This window comes from Lucilia cuprina, chromosome 4 (assembly GCF_022045245.1).
Source record: "Lucilia cuprina isolate Lc7/37 chromosome 4, ASM2204524v1, whole genome shotgun sequence".
NCBI classification, from domain to species: domain Eukaryota; kingdom Metazoa; phylum Arthropoda; class Insecta; order Diptera; family Calliphoridae; genus Lucilia; species Lucilia cuprina.
This window is the reverse complement of record NC_060952.1, coordinates 65,747,370-65,770,095: the sequence shown is the minus strand read 5'-3', so window position 1 is coordinate 65,770,095 and position 22,726 is coordinate 65,747,370. Positions and strand designations below refer to the sequence as shown.

At 32.0% G+C, this 22,726-nt stretch overlaps 1 protein-coding gene across 1 annotated transcript in view; it reads right to left on the bottom strand.

Moving 5' to 3' along the window:
• LOC124419252 overlaps positions 1 to 22,726 on the bottom strand; it is a 118,411-nt gene that overhangs the window by 54,870 nt on the left and 40,815 nt on the right. The window contains exon 4 of the mRNA XM_046947877.1: positions 7,272 to 7,479. Coding sequence (XP_046803833.1) covers positions 7,272 to 7,479 — 208 coding nt within the window. The remainder of the gene's footprint in view (positions 1 to 7,271; positions 7,480 to 22,726) is intronic.

Sequence of the window (22,726 nt, the reverse complement as noted above, 5' to 3'; positions counted from 1 at the left end):
ACTTACCATTGGATACTACAATGGAAAGACCACAAACGTATTGTCAAACCCCGATCGGAATCACTATAGACGAGGGAATGATAAAATGGGCAATAAACAGCTTTACCCATATAAGTCTCCGGGTCCGGACGGCATAATTCCAGCTGATCTGCAATATAATGCAGACTTAGTTATACCATGGCTACTTGAAATATTTCAAGCCTGTCTTACATGGTCTTACGTACCAGAACAATGGACCAAATGTAATGTGACGTTTATCGCCAAAGGAGGAAAAACAACGCATATTAAGGCAAAGGATTATAGGCCCATAAGTCTATCATCGTTTCTGCTTAAAACTATAAAGAGAATCATTGACGTCCACATAAGATCGTCAATAGATCCTATGCTCCTATCTCCCTCACAACATGCCTACACCAAAGGCAAATCAGTTGAGACGGCTCTACACTCATTAGTGGGACATATAGAAAAGTCCTTGGAATTTGGTGAATAAACGTTAGTGGACATAGAAGGAGCCTTTAACAACGTCAAACCCGACATCATCATATCAGCTCTAGAAGAGCTCGGTATTGAGACATCAGTGATTAAATTCATATAAGACCTTCTTTAATACAGGATTATCCGTTCTAACGTGGGAATACATGATTCGAAGAATGGCAATCAGGGGTACACCTCAAGGTGGAGTCCTATCACCACTTTTATGTGGCCATAAACAGCCTACTAATGAATTTGGATACCCAAAGATACAAGACTGTCGCATACGCGGATGGCGTTGCGGTAGCAGTATCAGGTTTCCATCCGAATACGATATCTCAAAGACTCGAATCAGCACTCAATCTACTAAGCAAATGGAGCGTTGATAGTGGTTTGAGTGTAAAGCCTAGTAAAACAGAACTTGTACTCTACACCAGGAAATACAAGATCGAAAATTTTACCCTACCTCGACTAAACGGAGTCGTACTCCCACTTTCGAACAGTGCGAAATACCTAGGGGTTATACTTGATAGTAAACTATCATGGAAAGAGAATATCACAGCCAGGGTAAATAAAGCCTTAATGGCAATGTACATTTGCAAGAAGGCCATAGGCAAAAGATGGGGACTAAATCCCAAACTGGTAAATTGGATCCATGAAGCGGTTATTAAACCCATTCTCTTCTACGTGGCTGTTGTCTGGTGGAAAGCACTGGACAACAATTCCAATTGTATGCTTTTTGATAAGGTACTAAGAAGGATAGCAATCCTCATAACAGGAGCACTGAGAACAACCTCCACAAAATCTCTATTCGCAATGCTTAATTCGATCCCAACGGATCTGATAGCCAGAAAACTGGCACTCATCACTGCCCTCAGACTCGATGCCATAAATACTTGATCACACAGGTCATACGGCCATACTGCACATCCAAACCTTTCCCCCACAGGGTTTTCGGATACACAATATCCGAAAACTCTTCACTGGAGGAGAATAGTTCCGCAAGAACCCTCCTAGTATACACAGATGGTTCTAAAAAAGGGGAACAAGTGGGAGGTGGCATTTTCATCCCTGAATTTGGAACTAAAATAAGCTTTAGGATACAGAATAATTGTAGTCCAATACAGGCTGAACTATCAGCCATAAAAAGAGCAGCAAACTGGCTTTGGTACTACAGAATATCGAACAGAGATATTCAAATTTCTACCGATAGCCAAGCTACTATCAAATCCCTGATTGGTGTATATACTACATCGAAACTAGTCCAGGAATGCTGGGCATCCTTAAACAGGATGGCGAGACATTCAATAATCGTGCTCAAATGGGTACGGAGACACAGGGATTTGACTGGCAACTATATCGCTGATGAATTAGCGAAACTAGGAGCTTCAGTGTCCGACAGGGACATAGACAGCTTGCAAGACCATAATAGATGGAAAGTTCTATGAAACTTCTCAGACAAGATGGCGAAATGAACAAAGTTGTATCAATACCAGGAAGATATGGCCAAATTTGGACATAAACCCATGTCATATCTTCTGCAATTAAACCGCCCTCATATCAGCAACCTTGTCGCTGTCATTACGGGGCATATCTTATTGGGAAACCAATGAAGAAGACTTGGAATTCCCCACAACGACATCTGTAGAAGTTGTCAAGACGAAGAGGAGGAAGAATCTATTGAACATCTTCTCTGTCAATGCACTGCGCTAGCAGACACTCGATCCGTATATCTGGGAAAACGACTATTTGATGATTTGTCAGAAATATCCAGTCTAGGACTGGATAACATAAATGCCTTCATCAGGCACAGTAACTGGTTTTAAGACAACCAAGCCATAATTAAGGCACTCACCAGTCCATAATTAAGGCACTCACCAGTCAAGGACAGAACTCTTAATCTTCTCCTCCACTTCAATTTAGCCGTTACTAAATTTACACAGATTGCTCACACGCATAGAAAACACAATTCAGTCCCATTTAAGCTGTCGTAGAAGAAGGTTGTGTCGACGCTCGTTTCTTGCTTTTGCAATGAAAGTAAACGAAAGTATATTAATGAAGGGATGAATAATACTAATTGTTGTTGTACTTTTTTAGTATCTACATTACATATTTAGTATTTTTTAGAATTATTAATATTTCGTTTTGTATTACATTAATATTATTTCTAAATTCCAATTTTCCATATGTACATTTTTGTGTAGATGAGAGTATAATGATTTCTCATTTCTTGTTTTAAGCTCTTTCACTTATACAAGAGCAAAATGTTGTAGTATATGTCTGCCGATCCTGGTTTTAAACGATTCATTGATAATGATATAATTCTCTATAAGAGCACGCAGAGAAAATTATGATTGTAGTCTAAACATATTATCTTTATTGTAACAGTTTTAAAATATCATATTATGATTAAATACCGTCAAAATATTTCATATTATTTTTTGTATTTATAAATTTTATTGAATCAGTAAAATTACAGTTTCTAAAAAAATAAAAAGTATATATATAATATAAACATATACAATACAATACTTAACACAATTCGCTAATTTGAAAATATATATGAAATTTTGGTTTATAAAAAAATTGAAGTATGGTTAGGTTAGGTTGATAGGAGGATGTATACCACATCAAATCCGAAGAAATTCACCTAGGCCACTATCGGGCCTGTTGCGCCCTATAGTGTTGTTCACTGAATGTATTATTTTTTCATGTTTAGAAACTCAGTTTCTTGGACGTAATTCCTAAGAATCTTCCAATCAGTAATTATTCCAGAATGTTAATTCTGGAATAACATCACTTCCAAGATACTTGGATCTAACATCGACGAATGCCTGAAGTGGCAAAGAAAGTGCTCCAGAGTTTCACTGTCCTCTCCACATGCTCTACATTCGTCTAAATCCGCACGTCCAATTTTGTATAGATATGCACATATTCCTGTGTGTCCACTCAGAATACGTACCATCATACTAACCTCAGACTTGCTCATTGTGAGGAGATTTCTCGTCTTGCTCTCATCAGGGTCACCCCATAGAATTTTTGTGGTTCTACCCACTGTTTCATTATTCCAAGAGGTCTTATGGGATTCCCTCATCCATATTTTTATTTCAGCTTTTATTGTGTCGAATGGTTTTGCGTTTGTCAGGTTAACTACATCGAACTCCCTTCCCTTTAAAGCTATTACATTCGCCCTTTCGTTGCCGACTACTCCCGAGTGGCTTGGTACCCATATGATGTAAACCTTACCTCTGGGAAAGTATTCAGTTAAAGCTTTCTTACAATCCAATACGGTCTCAGATTTAATTCTATCACCTGATATCGCCCTAATTGCCTTCTGGCTGTCGGTAAATATATTAAGCCATGTGGGCACCATATTTATACTAACCCAATTTAAACATTCCTTTATTGCTCGTACTTCTGCCTGAAAGTTTGTGTTATGATTAGGTAAACTGTGGTATATTTCTGTTTCTGGGTCTTCAATGTAGAACCCCAGGCCCACTTTGGCACGTCCGATGAATGTGTATAACCTTCCAATGTATCTAGTATACATTGATGACGTGTCCTATAATCGTTTTTGGCCAGTTCACCTAAAGTGAAGTTCGGCTGTAAGCGCCGCTTCATATCATATATATGTTTCAATGGGTGGAATATCTAGCAACGTTTCCAGAGCCTTGGTTGAAGTAGTACACATGGCACCACTTTTTATCAAAGCAGTCCACCAGATTAATAAAGCATAAGCTAGAATTGGTCTAATTACACTTTTATAAAGCCAATTTGTCATAGCAGGACTAAGACCCCATTTCATGCCTATGGTTCTCCTACATGTCGCCCAGCACTGATGTGCCTCTACCACAATTACAAGATTTATTAAACATTACAAACGTCATTTTTCATATGATTTAGCAATATTTAATAATTTGCATGTATACATGTGTGTAAAGATTTAAGGAAATTCAAAATATGTATGTAACATTAAAGTGCTGCAAGCTTGTATATTACATAAAAATGGGTTTTTCTCGAAATCCGCTGAATTGAAATTGCAGATACAGGCAAACTATAAGAGGTATTGACCCAATTTTACTGTTTTATTCCCTAATCTGTTGTCCATAAATTCCTAAGAGTTCTCCCAAAAATATTGAACAACTTTAGGCGGAGGGACGGGCAAAAATCGAAACTTAGTTTTTTTTGGAGCACTCTAATGTAACATTGTTCTACACAAATTAATAATGCAACTAGTTAAATATGGTTAAAGTAATTTTCGGGCATGATCTAGTATGAGAGATATTACCAATTATAGAAGATCGTAAAAGATTCTTAAAGCAAAATTGGTATACATAAAAGATATATTTCAGTAAAATTTTGAATCTATATCGTAATTTAGTAATATGTAATGTGTGTTTGACTGATTTTCGGCAGAACCTTGATTTCCGAAAGCAAGTATATTATGAACCGATCGTGAAAAAATCCTAAAATGGAATTTTTGTATACAAAACTAATATTTGTGCCAAATTTTGTATCAATAGCTTTATTTGGTAACAAGTAATGGAAGCTATAACCAAATATGGTCCGATTGTAAAAAAAAATTGCAAATAAAATTTCTATGTATAAAAATAGTATTTATGCCAAATTTTGTACGGATATCTTAATTTAGTAATGAGTTATTTGAGTTTAAGTGATTTTCGATAGGGGACCCTTTATGAGAGCTATGACCAATTATTTGCCGATGGAAAAAAATTCACAATAACATTTCTGTATATAAGAGTAATGAATTATTTGCGTTTAAATGACTTTCGGAAGGGGATATTATATGAGAGCTATGATCAACTATGGATCGATCGGAAAAAATTTCATAGTAACATTTCTATATATAAAATAGTAATACTTGTACCAAATTTTATATAGATATCTTAATTTAGTAGTGAGTTATTTGCGTTTAAATGATTTTTGGGAGGGGACCTTATATGGGAGATATGACCAATTATGGACCGATCGGAAAAAATTTTCACAGTAACATTTCTGTACACAATAGCAGTTCTTGTACCAAATTTCGTACAGATATTTTAATTTGGTAATGAGATCTTTGCGTTTAAGTGATTTTCGGAAGGAGACCTTGTATTAATAATAGACCGATTGGAAAAAATTGCGTAGTAATATTTTTGTATAAAAGAGTAAAACTAGTACCAAATTTTATATGGATATCTTCATTTAGTTATGAGTTATTTGCGTTTAAGTGATTTCCGGGAAGGGACCTTGTATGGGAGCTATGATTAATTGTGAACCGATGGAAAATGTTTTTCCTTGATATAAATTATATTGACATAAAACTTTAAATTGTAAAATTTTGTGAAGATATCGATATTGTAACGGAAGTTATTAACAATAAACCCATTTTCCGGGAATATGTACATTTGTATGGGAGGTATATGAAATTATGAACCAATTTTTCCGATTTTTAACAATGTTGATTCTGGTATCAATAGATGTATCTCTGATAAAATTCATCAATTAATCTACAGTAGTTTTTGTAACAATGTTGATTCTGGTATCAATAGATGTATCTCTGATAAAATTCATCAATTAATCTACAGTAGTTTTTGTAAAAAGTACAAATAAATATGTGAAAAATCGCCATTTTTTGAGGTTGTTCTAAACTTTTACTCATAACTCTGAAACTATTTCACCGATCTTGCTGATTTCCAATACCAATCTGCTTAGGATAACAATGAATATTTTGAGTGAATTTTGTGGAGGTCCATTGCTTCGTTTTAACGTGAGCGTGTTTTATACAGACAGACAGACGGACATATCTAGATCGACTCAGAATTTCATAAGGATATATACATTGTTGGGTCTTAGATGAATATTTCTTAGTGTTACAAACGGAATGACAAACTGATATATACCCTCTATCACCACTGATGGTGGTGGAGGGTATAATAACAAAATGTATAGCAATCACAAGTTGATCATACTGGTGTTTGAAATATAATAGCTTTTAAATTATTTTGTGAACCTATTTCATGCAGTTGGAAGATGAAAAATGTTTTCGTATGTAATTGTATGTGTTTGTAACGAAACAATAACAATTACACTTAAAATTACTCAAAAAAGATTCAAAAATTATTAAACACTGATTAGAAAAGGGGCTTATAAAAGACTATTAAAAGAGATGGCAAACATGTAATTTTCATTTCGTTTTTAATATTATTAAATATATAAATTTATGAGTTTGTGAAATATTTTTAATTCAAGGAAATTGAAATTATATTATGCTTAAGGTATAATATTTTTTATGTTTAATGATCTTATGGGTGACTAATTTTTAATTTATTCGAAAAAAAATGTACATTAATCATAAATAGATCCAGATGTTCGAAATATGATTTTTTATATATTTATTTTATAATTACATATGTTTTCTGTATTTTTGTATTTTTTTGTAACAAACCTTAAAAAAATCAAAAAAGGCTGAAAAATTATTAAAATATGATTCAATAATGTCTGTTAAACAACCAGTATTTCAACTCACAAATGACTCGAAATATATACAAAAATTACTGGAAATTGGTCAGAAGTGAGCTCATAAAAGACTTTTAGAATAATCGCTGGTAGGGTAGGTTACCATTTTCTCCCGACGAATGTATCATTTATGAACAGAAAATGAGCGCATATATGGTCATTTTAATCGTGCAGAAGAGTCATAATAGACTCGAATGTGATCAAAAATTTCAAAAAACGCTAGCTGGGATATATGTACAATTTATCGCCACTGATGGTATAATTAAAATAATAATACTTACAGCATTATATTCAGCTAAATTATTTGTGAAAGCATATCCGGTAACATCACCGTCTTCCAAATATTCTAAACCTTCATCCGCATCTGCGTCGACATACGATGGCTCCAAATTTATATTTATTGACTGACGACGATTAGCTTTTCTTTTGTCAGCATGTTGAGATTTTTTATTAAATAACTGTCTTTGAATGTCTTCAAATGTATTCATTCTGCTTTGATAAAATAGACAATTATTAGAATAGATGTATAATTATTACTAAAACTGTATACATGTATCAATTATTTAAATATAATCCCTGACATCTTTAAATTTCATAAAAAAGTATAACAGTAACAACCCTGTAGTATAAAAATTGGCAATTCCAAATTTTTGGTAATACTAAATTTGTTCGTTATTTCTCAATTAAAATTTTGATAGGGTTATAGGGAATGGTAAATCAACTTCGACTACGATTATCAACCGAAAAAATCAATTATGCACTATCAAATTTTATACTAAAATCGGATTACTCGCAAATAAGATTTTGTTAATTTTCTTTATTTGTTTAATCTTCAAACAAATTCAAATCGTTGTTATTTCCAATAGTTTACAATAGGCTTTTTGGTAAAGACCTTCTAAACGGTAAATTAAAGTAGGGGTGATAAAAGGAAGCCTTAAGTAGGAATGATAAAAGAATGCCTAAAGTATGAAAGTTATGCTAGATTCCCCAAATGTTTTTCTAAAATCTGCAAAAAATATGTACAATAGCTCATTAGCATTATTTATATTGGAACAAAAGTGTTTTGGTGCTGATAGCAAGCGATATGCCGAATGAAGTAAAAGTATTTCATAATAAAAATTATAATCTACAAAATTTTTTAGGACCAGTGGGACGTAATATAAAATAAATTGCCGGAACTCTGTGGCTTTCCACCTTGCAATGTCTTCAATTCCACGAGGCTTTATTTGAAATTCAATTGGAATGTATGGTGATAATTCAACAACCTTTCTTGAAAGAATAATTTTATTCTTGGTTGTCATTTTTGTACTACTTTTGATATTTATTAATAGGAGTATAATTTTTTTAGTAACACCCATAACAACCAAGTGTATAGGGTCAAGTGGAAAATGGGTCACCATTTTAATTCCATGGTCTTCCAAATCGCTGCGGCTACCCTCTACAATAACTTTGCGAAAATCGGTTTGCTTTCAGTTAAAAAAGTCCTCATCAGTTCTTAGATCTGATAAAGAGGAGGAATATGTTACTACATTGTTTAATTTTGACCCTTTTTGGTAACATTTTTTAATTATAGCCCTATTTAAAGGCTTTCTGATAAAGGTCTTCTAAATGGTTTTCAATTATAGTCCTATTAAAAGGCTTTTCAATAAAGGACTTTTGAAAGGATTTTAATGATTTATAAGGCTTTTTGGTAAAGGCCTTCTAAACGGTAAATTAAAGTAGGGGTGATAAAAGGAATCCTTAAGTAGGAATGATAAAAGAAAGCCTAAAGTAGGAATGATAAAAGATATTCCGAAGTAGGGATGTTTGAAGGTAGCCTATAGAACATCTATTGGAAGCCCTTCTGTAGAACATCTGTAAATATGCCTTCTAAAAATGAATTTAAATATAAATAAATATTAAATATTTGTACGTCATTTATTAAAAAAATGAAAATTATTTATAATTAAATAAAATAAAAAAATAATGAAAAATAACTACTATTCATCCATCATTAATTCTATATCAAGTAACTTAATATATAATTATTAAAATAATTTACATATCGGTTTTTTAAGAATTAATATATGTATTTTATATTTTTTTTACATACATACATGTTTTTAAAACCATTAAATACAAAATAATGCTTAAACGAAATCAATTCATTATTATAATTAAAAAGTAACATACATATATATTTAATTTTCTTTTCTTTGAATTATTTTTCTTTATTCATTCCATTTTTTTTCGTTTTTGAAAGCTTTTTTATAATCTTCTTATAATTATCAAAAATATTAACTTCGGACTCAACAGCTTTAAAAAAATGTATCAACATTCGAAAAATATTTGAATGCCTTTTTATTTTGAACACCATCATAATTAAAATCTCTTATTATCAAGTAAATTGTGGAGATTTTTGATTATTCCTCCGTTTCGTACTTTTTTCTTTATTATATTAATTAATGCTTTTATATGTTTACCATATAAATATATGCCATCCGTTTTAAGATCATTCATTTCATAGATGAAATCATGGAGGTAATCATCAACATTACTAGGTTTTTTTATTCCGCTATAAGAACCTATTAAAAAAACGTCCACAGTTGGAATGTTTACTAATTTACATAATATGGGCCAAATAGTTGTTCCGGAACTTTTGAAGAGGGGTATTCCATCTACTGCTACATCAAGATAAATAACGTCTAAGTTTTTTGCAATATTTTCTGGAATCTGTAATAATTGTTTTTATAAACCTAGGTGATGATACGTACCTGGAGATACTGTTCTTATTAGAGTAGTTTTCTTTGGAGTCCTTAGGAGGCCGTTGCAAAAAGTAGGAACGCTAAGATTTTCAGATTTCAATACATTAAGTAAACTATCAACACATCTTCTTGTAGGACGAAAATCGTGATACCATTTTAACAATTTTTGAACCAACGACTCACTATTTTCATTAGAAATTAACTCCATATCACTTTCTGTATCACGATTTTCGTTATCTACAATATTAAATATATCATTAGAACATTGTTTTTCCTGTTCTTCACTTTTATTTTTATATTTTAATAACATTTTATCTTCTTCTAATTTTACTAAACATTTAATATTTCTTTTATCCATGCTTTTTTATTCACTTTTCATTATTTCTTAACAGTGAAAAACACAACCGACACTTTTGAAGCTTAAAAACAACTGTTTTTAAGCTTCTGTTTGTTTTTGTTTTCTCGTTTTTTGCTTTTTATTATACCCTACACCACTATAGTGGGGAGGGTATTATGCGTTTGTGCTGAAGTTTGTAAAACCCAAAAGTATACCAATACCCACTTAAAGTATAACAATCGCCTCAGAATCACTTTCTGAGTCGATTTAGCTATGTCTGTCTGTCCGTCCGTCCGTCTGTCTGTGTGTGTGTGTGTCCATGTAATCCTTTTGCGCACGCTACAGGTCGCAATTTTCCATATAATTTGATGAAATTTGGCGCATGCTCTTTTTTTTGGTTCAAGGACGATCGCTATTGAAAATGGTTGAAATCGGTCCATTATTTCTCCTAGCCCCATACAACCATACCCCCCGAATCAGGCCTTTAGGCTCATAAGTACGTTAAATGTTTTATAATGTCAACAAAAATCAGCAAAAATTAGTTTTATAAAACAATAAATGACAATAATAAGTTTTATTGTGATCGTGCCTCATTTGACCCTAGCCCCCATACAGACTCCCCTTTAAAAAATGACTTGAAGGTCAAAATTAACTTATAATTTTTTATAAAACGATTAAAATCTACATAAATGACTTTGAAGAAGACGTAAATTAATCTACCAAAATTTATAAGGTAAATTTTGGTAGATTAATGAGCCTCTTGTAGAAAATCTCTTTTTTTGTCAGCAATAAGTAAAAATATTCCACAATAAAACAAATTATATGCTTTATTTGAAAAAAATTCAAAATTTTAACATACTGACTGGTGTAGGGTATCATATGATCGGCAATGTCCGGCTACAAATTCATACTTGTTTTTCTTTGCATTTTTTGCAAAGTTGATCTTGTTATACCCTACACCACTATAGTCCATCTGTCTATGTGTCCATGTAAAGCTTGTGCGTACGCTACAGGTCGCAATGTTCAAGATAATTTTATAAAATATGGCACATACTTTTTTTTGGTTCAAGGACGAACGCTATTGAAAATGGTTGAAATCGGTCCATTATTTCTCCTAGCCCCCAAACAACCGTACCCCGAATCGGAACTTTAGGCTCACAATTACGTAAAATGTTTTTTATTGTCAACAAAAATCAGCAAAAATTAATTTTATAGAACAATAAATGACAATACTAATTTTTATAGTGATCGGGCCTCATTTGAACTTGTCCCCATATAAACTCCCCTTCAGAAAATGACTTGAAGGTCAAAATTAACTTATAATTACTAATAAAACGATCAAAATCTACAAAAATGACTTTGAAGAAGACGTAAATTCATCTACCAAAATTTATAAGGATAGGCCCATATTTACCCCTTCTCCCCTATGAGCCCTCTTGTAGAAAATTTCTTTCTTGTCAACAATAAGTAAACAATTTCACAAAAAACAAATTAAATGCTTTATATATAAAAAAAATCCACAATTTTAACATACTGACTGGTGTAGGATATCATATACTAAATTCATACTTTTTTTGTAACAGTTTTGTTACTCGGAATGTTAAAAAATACATGTTGTTGCTTTCCTTCTCAAAGAAGGGAATTTGGAATGAGTATTGGATCTTTTAGAATGGAGAGCAAATGGTCTTCTAGAAGGTCTTTTAAGTATGGCTGACTAGCATGAGAAAAACAAATTGCCAAAAATATTATGTTTTTGCTTCCCTTCTCAAAGAAAGAAATTTGGAATGAGTATTGAATCTTTTAAAAAGGAACGCATAGGTCTCCTAGAAGGTCTTTTAAAAATGGCTGCCTGGCATGAGAAAAACAAATTGCCAAAAATTTCATTTATCTGCTTTCCTTCTCAAAGAAGGGAATTTGGAATGAGTATTGAATCTTTTAGAAAAAAGCGCATAGGTCAGCTAGAAGGTCTTTTAAGTATGGTTGCTTAGTATGAGTAACTCGAAATGTAAAAAAAGTATATGTTGTTGCTTCCCTTCTCAAAGAAGGGAATTTGTAATGTATATCGGGTCTTTTAGAAGGGAGCACAGAGGTCTACTGGAAGGTTAGGCTGCCTAGCATGAGAAACAAAATCCAAAAGAAGGGCTAAAAAGACCTTAACAGGCCTCAAAAATTTTACCACTGTGTATGCTTGAACTTAAAAACAAACACAAAAAGAAACAAGTAATATTTCTATATTCGGCTGTGCCGAATCTTATATACCCTTCACCAAGTATGTTTAAAAAAGCAGTTTTTATTTATTTTGTATCTCTGCACACATGTCACACATAACATACACACAAACAAATATAAACTGTAGCAGAAAGAAATATTAACCGTTGTACTGTAATACCACCGTCAAACTGTATTACCACCCTCAAACAAATATGAGCTGTATTACCAACATATTACTGCTTTATCTCCTTGTTCTTGTTATACGTAACCCTGGTCTAGTTCAGTCGCGATTTTAATTGTGCTCCGATTTTGTTAAACTTTAATTGGTGAAATCATTAATAAAACTGAGTTCCTGATAACCTGTCTAAAAGCTAAGTATTCCTCTGAATATTCTATACAAGTGAATGATCAAGTTGTGTTGTATTATTTCTAAATAAAGCCTTATTTTATTTGTTTTATTTCTTCGATCAACAACAACAACATTATAAAAATATTCAAGTTCTTATTTTTCCATACAATTTGTTTTTGGATTTTCATTTATATTTTGTTCCGTTTTTCCTTAATTGTCAATTTGATAAAGTTACCAAACTACTATTGTTTGTTTTCTTCACGGTATTGCCACTCTGTTCTAATTGCATTATTTAGAACAAATCCTAGGTTTGTGTCTGTACTAATTATCTGCAATATTGCCAATCGAATAATATCTGATATGGACTGTATAAGTAGAAACTGTAATATTTCTGGTGATGAACGTATGGTGTTCTGTTGGCTGTGCTTGGGAAACTACCATTTAAAATGTAGTGGACTTAAAGCTCGTGATGCAGATGCACTATCCGATAAAACCAAGAATATTCAATGGACTTGTCCAAACTGTAGAATAATTGGTATTGAATTTTATAAATTTTTCAAAAGTTACAAAACAGAATTTGATGAAATTAAGAAAGATTTTTCAACTTTACAAGGAAAATTGTCTAAATATGGTGAACTATTTTCCAAATTCACAAATTTAGACAATTTCGCTGTCTCTCCGAAACCAAAACGCAAACGAACTACTAAGGCATCATCAACATCTCCTAAAGATTCAAATGTTGCAGCTCCTAACCAGTTTGCCGTTACTCAACCCATAAATCCTAATCCTACTAATCAGTTTGCCGTTACCCAACAAATGAATGAAAAACAAACTAATTTAGGTCTAACTCCAAATCCATTTAACGTTACTGCATTTTCATCTTCGAATATCCCAACTTACGCGAACGTTGTTTCTGATCAGACCGTAAATACGGCTCCCTCTTGTTCGAATCCTTTAGTATTTCCCTCACAAAGCTTATCATTGAATGCACTTCATCCTAACGAACAAATATCCAATAATTATCTTCCGGTACAAACCCCTTTACCGCCCAACTCCTCAAATGTTGCAATAAGTACAAGTGTTAACAACCAATCATTAAATACGTTTGACACCGTTGCTACGCCCAAGCCTCTAAAAACTATTCCTAAGAAAACTATATTTGCTACCCGATTTGCGCTAGATACAACCGCTAATGATATTGACTTCTACATTAGAAACAATCTCGGATTGGAGCTATATAATGATATTCAAATCTATAAGATTAATGCCCGTAATAGAGCATCATTCAAAATTATTGTGCCAGAGACTATTTTTGACCAATTGGTACACCCAAATTTTTGGCCAAAAAACACAATAGTTCGGCAATTTATTTATCGGGAAGATAATAACGTTACCCTTCCTAAGGCTGCTGACTATGCTCCAAAAAACTGAATAAATCTGATTTTCCATTAGTTGCAATCGCTTATCAGAATGTTCGTGGCTTGAATTCAAAATTGAAGTCCTTTTTCCTACAAAGCTTTGACATTGAGCAAAACATCATAGTCCTTACAGAAACATGGCTCCGAGACAAACCTGAGAGGAAAATCCACAACTCCGAAATAATGTGCAGTAAATTCCAAATTTATAGACGTGATAGAGTAGGAAAGGAAGGTGGCGGAGTTTTGATTGCAGTTTCAACTCTTTTTCTTCCGAAGAAATAATCCTTAATGAAGTCCATGATATCGAATTCATTGCAACGTGTGTTAAAACTAAATTAAAGACTATCTTTATTACATGCTCATACATTCCTCCTGCATCAAGTATCCAAATATATGAACGACACTCTACAGCGATAAAGCTCGTAGTAAATTTATCCAAACCCGATGACTTAATTATTGTCTTAGGAGACTTTAATATTCCTAACATAATATGGTCTAAAACTCCGGATTCAAGTTTTTTAAGTCCATCAATAAACTCGGAATCAAGTTTAGACTTTATTGATTCCATTGCAGAATTGGCGCTTTTTCAAATAAATAGCATACCAAATTTATATGGTAAAACACTGGATTTAGTATTTGTTGATCGCCCAGATGAATTTAAAATACAACGCATAGATCCACTTTCGACTCCAGAAGATGTTTATCACCCTACACTTGAAATTAGTTCAAATATTAATATGCAAATAACGGCAAAACTAGTTCCGAAAGAAGAAAAAGTCTTTGACTTTAGGAAAGCTGATTTTTCCAAGTTAAATCGCCTACTCTCATCAGAGAATTGGTTCGATTATGATTCTCACAAAAACTTAAGTCCATATAACATCGATCTAATTCTAAATAACTTTTACGACGTCCTATTTAAATGTTTTAAATTATCTATTCCGATGAGAAAACTAATAATTCCAAATGGCCCACCATGGAATACAAAGCAGCTCACTACACTGAAAAACTTAAAAAATAAATACTATAAAAAATACAAGAAATCCGGCCTATCTACTGATTACGCGAAATACTCAATATCCAGATCAACTTTCAACTTGGCAAATATCCAGTGTTACAATAATTATATTTTTAAAGTAAAGACAAATTTCAAAAACAATCCGAAATCTTTTTATCAATTCGTTAATTCGAAACGTCGGATATCTGGATATCCTTCCATGATGAAATCCGGAGATTCAGAATCTTCAATTGATTCGGAGATTTGCGACATGTTTGCTGATTTCTTTTCCTCTTCTTATTCAAAGAAGTCACTAAATATATTATCAAATTATCCATATTCAATCTTAGAGGCAACTCCAATCCACTGTCCAACAATACACACATCCACTGTACTCTTGGCTATACGAAAATTAAAATTTTCCGATAAATATGGTCCTGACGGTATACCAAGTTGTGTTCTACTGAACTGTATATATCCTCTTATTTCACCCTTAACATACCTTTTTAATGCATCACTTTCCAACGGTTATTTTCCTGATTTCTGGAAAAAATCATATATTATTCTTTGTTCAAATCCGGAAACAGATCCAACATTTCCAATTATAGAGGTATTGCCAAATTAAGTGTTATTCCAAAACTTTTTGAGCAGATAGTCACAGAAACACTGTCACACCAAGTTTCAACATTTCTGTCACCATTCCAGCATGGATTTAAAAAAGGACGTTCAGCCACCACTAATTTATTAGAATTTACAACTTCCGTGATCAAATCTTTTTATGCCGGCTATCAAACTGATACTATCTACACGGATTTCAGTAAAGCATTTGATAAGGTGAATCATAACCTATTGCTTTACAAATTAGACAAACTTGGACTTACACCTATATTCCTCAATTGGATTTCCTCATATCTTAAAAACAGATATCAATGTGTATCGTTTAGAGGATGTACATCGAAAACCATCCCAGTTATATCCGGGGTCCCTCAAGGTAGTCATTTGGGTCCAGTATTATTTCTAATATTCATAAATGATTTACCATCTTGCATCACGAATTTATATATTAATGTATGCCGATGACGTCAAACTTTTCCTTAATTTGAACCATTCCAACCAATGTTCCTTACTCCAAGCAGATCTAAACAATTTTAGCCAATGGTGTAATGAGAATTTAATGGATTTGAATTTGAAAAAATGTAAGCAAATGACATTCTTCAGACGAAGTCCAGTAGTCTGTAGCTACTCGATAAATAACTATCAACTAGATAAAGTTGATGTGTTCCTTGATCTTGGCGTTCTACTCGATAACAAAATGTGTTTCAATTCCCACATTTCCCAAACTGTTAATAAAGCAAAAGGTGTATTAGGTTTTATCAAACGCTGGGGAAAAGAATTCGATGATCCTTACGTCACAAAACAATTATTCACGTCGCTTGTAAGACCTATTTTAGAATATGCTTCAGTTGTATGGGATCCTCAATATGAAATCCATATTAAAAAAATTGAATCCGTACAAAAGCAATTTCTTTTATTTTGTCTTCGAAAACTTCCTTGGAATCCTAACATTAATCTTCCATCATATGAAAGCGTTTAGCTCTCATTAAACTTCCCTCTCTACAAAGTAGGAGAATATGTATGAACATATCATTCATAAGTAATCTAATGAATGGAGTAATTGACTCTGAGATCTTACTACGTAAAATCGAGTTAATAGTCCCAATTCGTCCAACAAGAAATTATATTCCACTTAAGCTACAATACTTCCGTTCAAATTACGCCAACTTTGATCCGATGCGTAGAATGTGTGCTCAAGTCAACAACTTATACAATCATATCGACTTTTCAACCGATCCAAAAGTCATCAAAACAAGCATCCTAAACTTTTTAAATCAATATCCTCCCTACTAAAGTAACATTATTATTTTAGTTTTATTATTAGTATTATTATGCTTTATCTTATTTAATGTTTTAAATCAATTGTAATTAGCCAGTAAGAAATTGTAATTTCATTGGCGAAATAAATAAATAAATAAAATAAATAAAAAATAAATAAAAAATACCCTTCATCTTCGTGAGAACAGAACAACATCCAAACATTCAAACAAAAAAATACACAGCTGAATCAACCAAATACATCTCCTCACGCACATGTACATCTTTATCCAATTCACAGTGTTGTTGTTGCTTTTTTAACAAAACATGAAAAAATGTGTCTCTTTTGATGAAATTTGCAGAGGTTGTCTCGGATTCTTGCTCCGTTATTTATAGATCGATTTTTCTGATTTTAAATAGCGATCTTCTCGAAAGCATGTCTAACTGAATTATTGAAGATTCGGATCTCGCCGATATCTGGAGACCTTTAAAAACTGATTTCAACAGACAGACGACATGGCTTAATCGACTCCGCTATCTATAAGGATCCAGAATATATATATTTTATAGGGTCGGAAAATTATATTATAGAAATTACAAACGGAATGACAAACTTATATAAGTACAGTGGACGTCCACTAGTTCGAATTATATAGTGTCATTATTGAACAACACATTTTGTATGTTTAAATTCAAATAATACACATAAAATATTGGGTTTTTTATTTTCCGTGAAAAATTACATAACGAAATAAAATATAATAAATGTGTTTTATTTCAAATAAATTTCTTGTACATAAACAGGCATAAAAGGACATATTTACTTAAACGAATTGTTAATTTTGAAAGTCCAATGGTTGAAATGAGATATAGAAGATTTTAAATTTTAATGTTTTTAAAAATATGTGTGACAAAGACAATTTACATGTACATATCTGTTCTATAATGTATTAAAATGTTCAGATTACATAAAATTTTTATTAGAAACTTGAATGGAATATAACACTTTCAAAAACAATTCTCTAATTTAAAATTTTCTCTTAAAAACTTGGAATAGTTAATGGATCACATTTGAATGTGGAGTTTTACTTATTAGAAAATCCATAATTTAACATTGATGTTTATTACTTTGTAAAATGATTCCTACTACCTTTTCAATAACAGCGCTTTTGTGACTTCAATATTGTTCTCATTGATGTTATCGTCTAATTAAATTTCTTCTCTTGGATCATCGAAATTCCCAGAAAATAAATTAATAACACTAAATAATTGTTGATTTATAAATATACATGCAGTAAATTGTATGTATTTTTAAAACACAAAAAACTTGTAAAAAATACAAAAAAAAAACTTCTATATTACTGAGCTAAAGGTGAATGATACCGAAACTTCATTCATACGTAAATAAAACCAAAATTCCCATAAAAATGCATTATCCGTACTATCGAACACAAAAATTGTGACTTTATTCGTACTATAGAGTAGACAATGCAACAATTTTGCCATTTGTATTATTGGACATTCGTAATAAAGAGGGTACGTACTATTGGACGTCCACTGTATACCCTTCTCACGAAGGTGAAGGGTATATAAAAACAAAAAAATGTAACAAAATAGCTTATTGATAATAGAGAGGAGAGTGCATTACATTTCTAATGGAGTTTTTTTTCTGTATTTTACAGTTATAGTTCTTACATACACCATATATATAACGGTACCGATAAATACCGAGAAAATTGTAGAAAAGATTTCAAGCTTTCATTTGATGTATAAATACGTGCTAATATCTTAATAAGTGGGGATGATATTTAAGTTTAAAAATAGTTACTTATGTAAAATATTCAGTCTCTTGTTGACAGTGATTGCAATAAGACGTGTCATTAACAAGTGCAGTGGCAGTGCATTATTTTCCAATTTCAAAACAAAAATAATTATTTTTCATTACTAAATGTAATTAGTAATAACAATAACAAATAAATAAAAATATTTTAATAATAACGACATTCTTTGTCCCACAAACAATTTATATCTGAAAACGAAATACTAAAAAACAATAACAAATTTCTTGTTATTGACAAGTGTAGTGGCAGTGCATTATTTTAAAATCAATTTTACCTCATAAAAACAAAAACAATCTTTTGAACACTAAATGTATTTAGTAAAAACAACAACAAATTAAAAATATTTTAAAATTGAAATTCTTTTTTACACAAACAATTAAATATTGAATACAAAATATTAAAAACAATAACAAATTTCAAAATAAAATTACTCAAAATAAATCATAAACATGACTACTGATAGTGATGATGATGAAGCTAGTAGCAATACAGAAGAATCAGTCTACAACTGGCAACCAATACCAATAACTTACAAACGTACTGATAGTAAATCCCCAATTGGAAATAAAGCAAAGAAACGGAATACAAATAATGACAACCCCAGAACCTCTAATGGAAATCGATTTAAAACTCTGGATATGGAGAACAACAATAGCGAAAAAAGGCCAGAAACTGCTGATTACATTAAACCACCACCAATTTTTATACCTAATGTTAACAATATTGTAAATATGATAAGAAATATTTGTTCTATTATTCCTAGAAAAGATTTTAATTATAAATCAATGAGAAATAACGAAATAAAAATTATGATAAGTAGCATAGATTCGTATAGAAAGCTAGCTAAGTACTTTGATAATAGAAAAATAAGTTATCATACATATCAAGTTCGTAAAGAAAGGGCTTACAGGGTTGTTATCAAAAGTCTTCACCACTCGACACCTCCAGAAGATATTAAAGCCGAGCTTATAGCTCAAGGGCACGGTGTTAAAAATATATGTAATGTTAGAAGTAGAGTTACAAAAGAACCTCTTTCAATGTTCTATGTTGATCTCGATCCAAATCCTAACAACAAGGAAATTTATGAAACTCGATACATAAATAATGCCGTAATTTCTGTTGAACCCCCTAGGAAAGTTAATGACATTGTTCAACGTCATCGTTGCCAACAATATGGTCATACTCAGGCCTATTGTAGAAAACCTTTCCGTTGTGTAAAGTGTGCGCTTGATCATCCCACAGCTGAATGTACTATGAATAGTACAAACTCACCCCGATGTATTCACTGTTTGCAAAACCATACTGCAAACTACAAAGGTTGCCAAGTATACCAACTATAAACGCTAAGCCAATTGATCATCCAACAAATTTTAAATATTTTCGACCTCAAAATTGTACAAACGAAAATCACAATACTAACAAATCTTATGCAAATGTTTTAAAAGGACAAAATACTAATGAAAATGTATATGAACGTCTTGAAAAATTAATGACAAAACAAATAGAGTTAACTAACACTCTACTTAATATGAAGTCAATTCTTGTTACTAAACTATGCAATTAGATATTAGAATAGCTGTATGGAATGCAAATGGGCTTTCCAATCACACACAGGAAACTGAAATATTTTTAAATACTCAATTCATTGACATTCTTTTGATCTCTGAAACTCATTATACTTCAAGATCTTACTTTCGTATCAGAGGTTATGACACTATATCAGCCAATCATCCAGATAACAGAGCACATGCTGGCTTTGCAATTTTCATAAAATCAACCCTCAAGTATGAAGTACTTCCTACAATTTGCCTCAACTACATACAAGCTGCAGGAGTAAAAGTTAACACAAACTGTGGAGGTGTTTCTATATTTGCCATTTATTCTCCACCTAGACATTCTATTTTATGTCTGAACTATGAATATTTCTTCAATAATTTAGGGAGCCGTTTCTTGGTAGGAGGAGATTTTAATGCTAAACATCCCTGGTGGGGATCAAGATTAATAAACCCGAAAGGTCGGGAGCTTTATAAGTGTATTTAAAAAAAACATTATAATATTCTTTCATCTGGTAGACCAACCTACTGGCCTTCAGATGCGAATAAAATACCAGACTTATTGGACTTTTTTGTCTATTCTGGAATACCAATCAACTGTCTCGGCATAGAAGACAGTAATGATCTTAGCTCCGATCACACTGCTATCATAGCAACTTATTATTCCACTTTATAAGGTTTCAAAAAAGTAAAGCTAATAAGAAAAAGAACTGATATAAATTCCTTTACATATTGGATTGATAAGAATATAAACTTAAATCTTTCTATAAATAATGGTCAAGAGTTGGATGAATCTATTGAAAAGTTTACGAGCCTAATCCACGAAGCTGCTATTTTATCAACACCAAATGTTCCAGAAAGTCAGAATTTCCAAACTACAAACAATTACTTATCTGCTGAAATAAGAAACCTAATTCGAAGTAAAAAGAAAATCCGAAAAATTTGGCAATTAAGTAGGAACCCAATTGATAAAAGAAATTTTAACCATTTATGTAAGCAGGTTAAACAAAAGCTTAAAGAATTTAAAAATGAAAAAACTGGTCAATATTTGAAATTTTTAGATGCTAACAAACACTACAATTGCCTTTGGAACGCTACAAAATATCTTAAAAGACCTACGCAACGTAATATCCCGATAAGAGATTTAAGTAATAGCTGGTGTAGATCAAACCAAAGTAAAGTCGAAGCATTTTGACGGCACTTGGAAAATATATTTAAGCCTAATCCTCAAATGAACACTGATAATGATGCTAAAATATTGGAATTTTTAGATGCTCCATGCCAAATGAGTCTTCCTATAAATCATTTTAGTCCGAATGAAGTCAAACTGGAAATAACAAAACTTGGAAATAATATTGATTTTAAAATATTGATTTTGCATAGACTAAAAGCAGTTTTGGAACAACATAATATCATTCCTGACCACCAATTTGGTTTTCGTAGCAAGCATGGTACTCCAGATCAGTGTCATAGAATTATAAATGTCATAACCGATGCTTTTGAAACGAAAAAATATTGCTCTTCGGTATTCTTAGATGTTCAGCAAGCTTTTGATAAAGTTTGTCATCCAGGTCTATTATTCAAATTAAATCTTTACTACCAACACCATTTTATTTAGTTCTAAAATCGTATTTAAATGAGCGATACTTTTATGTTAATAATAAAGAAGAATTTCCAAATATTAAACCGATACAGGCTGGAGTTCCTCAGGGTAGTGTTTTAGGCCCTACACTTTATTCAATATATACTTGTGATATGCCTTATTCACAAAATATTACAGTTGCGACTTATGCAGACCGATACTGCGCTAATGGCTTCTGCGAATGTCCAATAGATGCTTCAACATCGTTACAAAGGCAATTAAATATACTTCAGCAATGGATGCAAAAGTGGAAAATTAAAATAAACACAACGAAGTCTTCTCACATTACTTTTACTCTTAGAAGGGAATCTTCTCCACCTGTTGCATTTAATGGAATGCAAATTCCAATTGTAAATAGTGTTAAATATCTAGGATTATACTCAGATAGGCGTCTTACTTGGAAAGAACACATAAAAACTAAAAGAAAATTCCTAAATATCAAAACAAAAAAGATGTATTGGCTCCTAGGCCCGAGATTTGAACTAAGTTTAAATAACAAGCTTATTTTATACAAAGCTATTCTTAAACCCGTGTGGACATATGGAATACAGCTATGGGGAACAGCTAAAAACTCTAATATAGAAATCCTACAACGATACCAGTCCAAAACCGTACGATTTATTACTCAAGCGCCTTGGTTTATAACAAATACAGCCATTCATAATGATCTTAAAATACCTTTAGTCAAAGACACTATAACAGAATTCAGTACTAGATATATTGAAAGACTGAGTAATCATACTAACCCATTAGCCATTAGTTTACTAGATGAGAC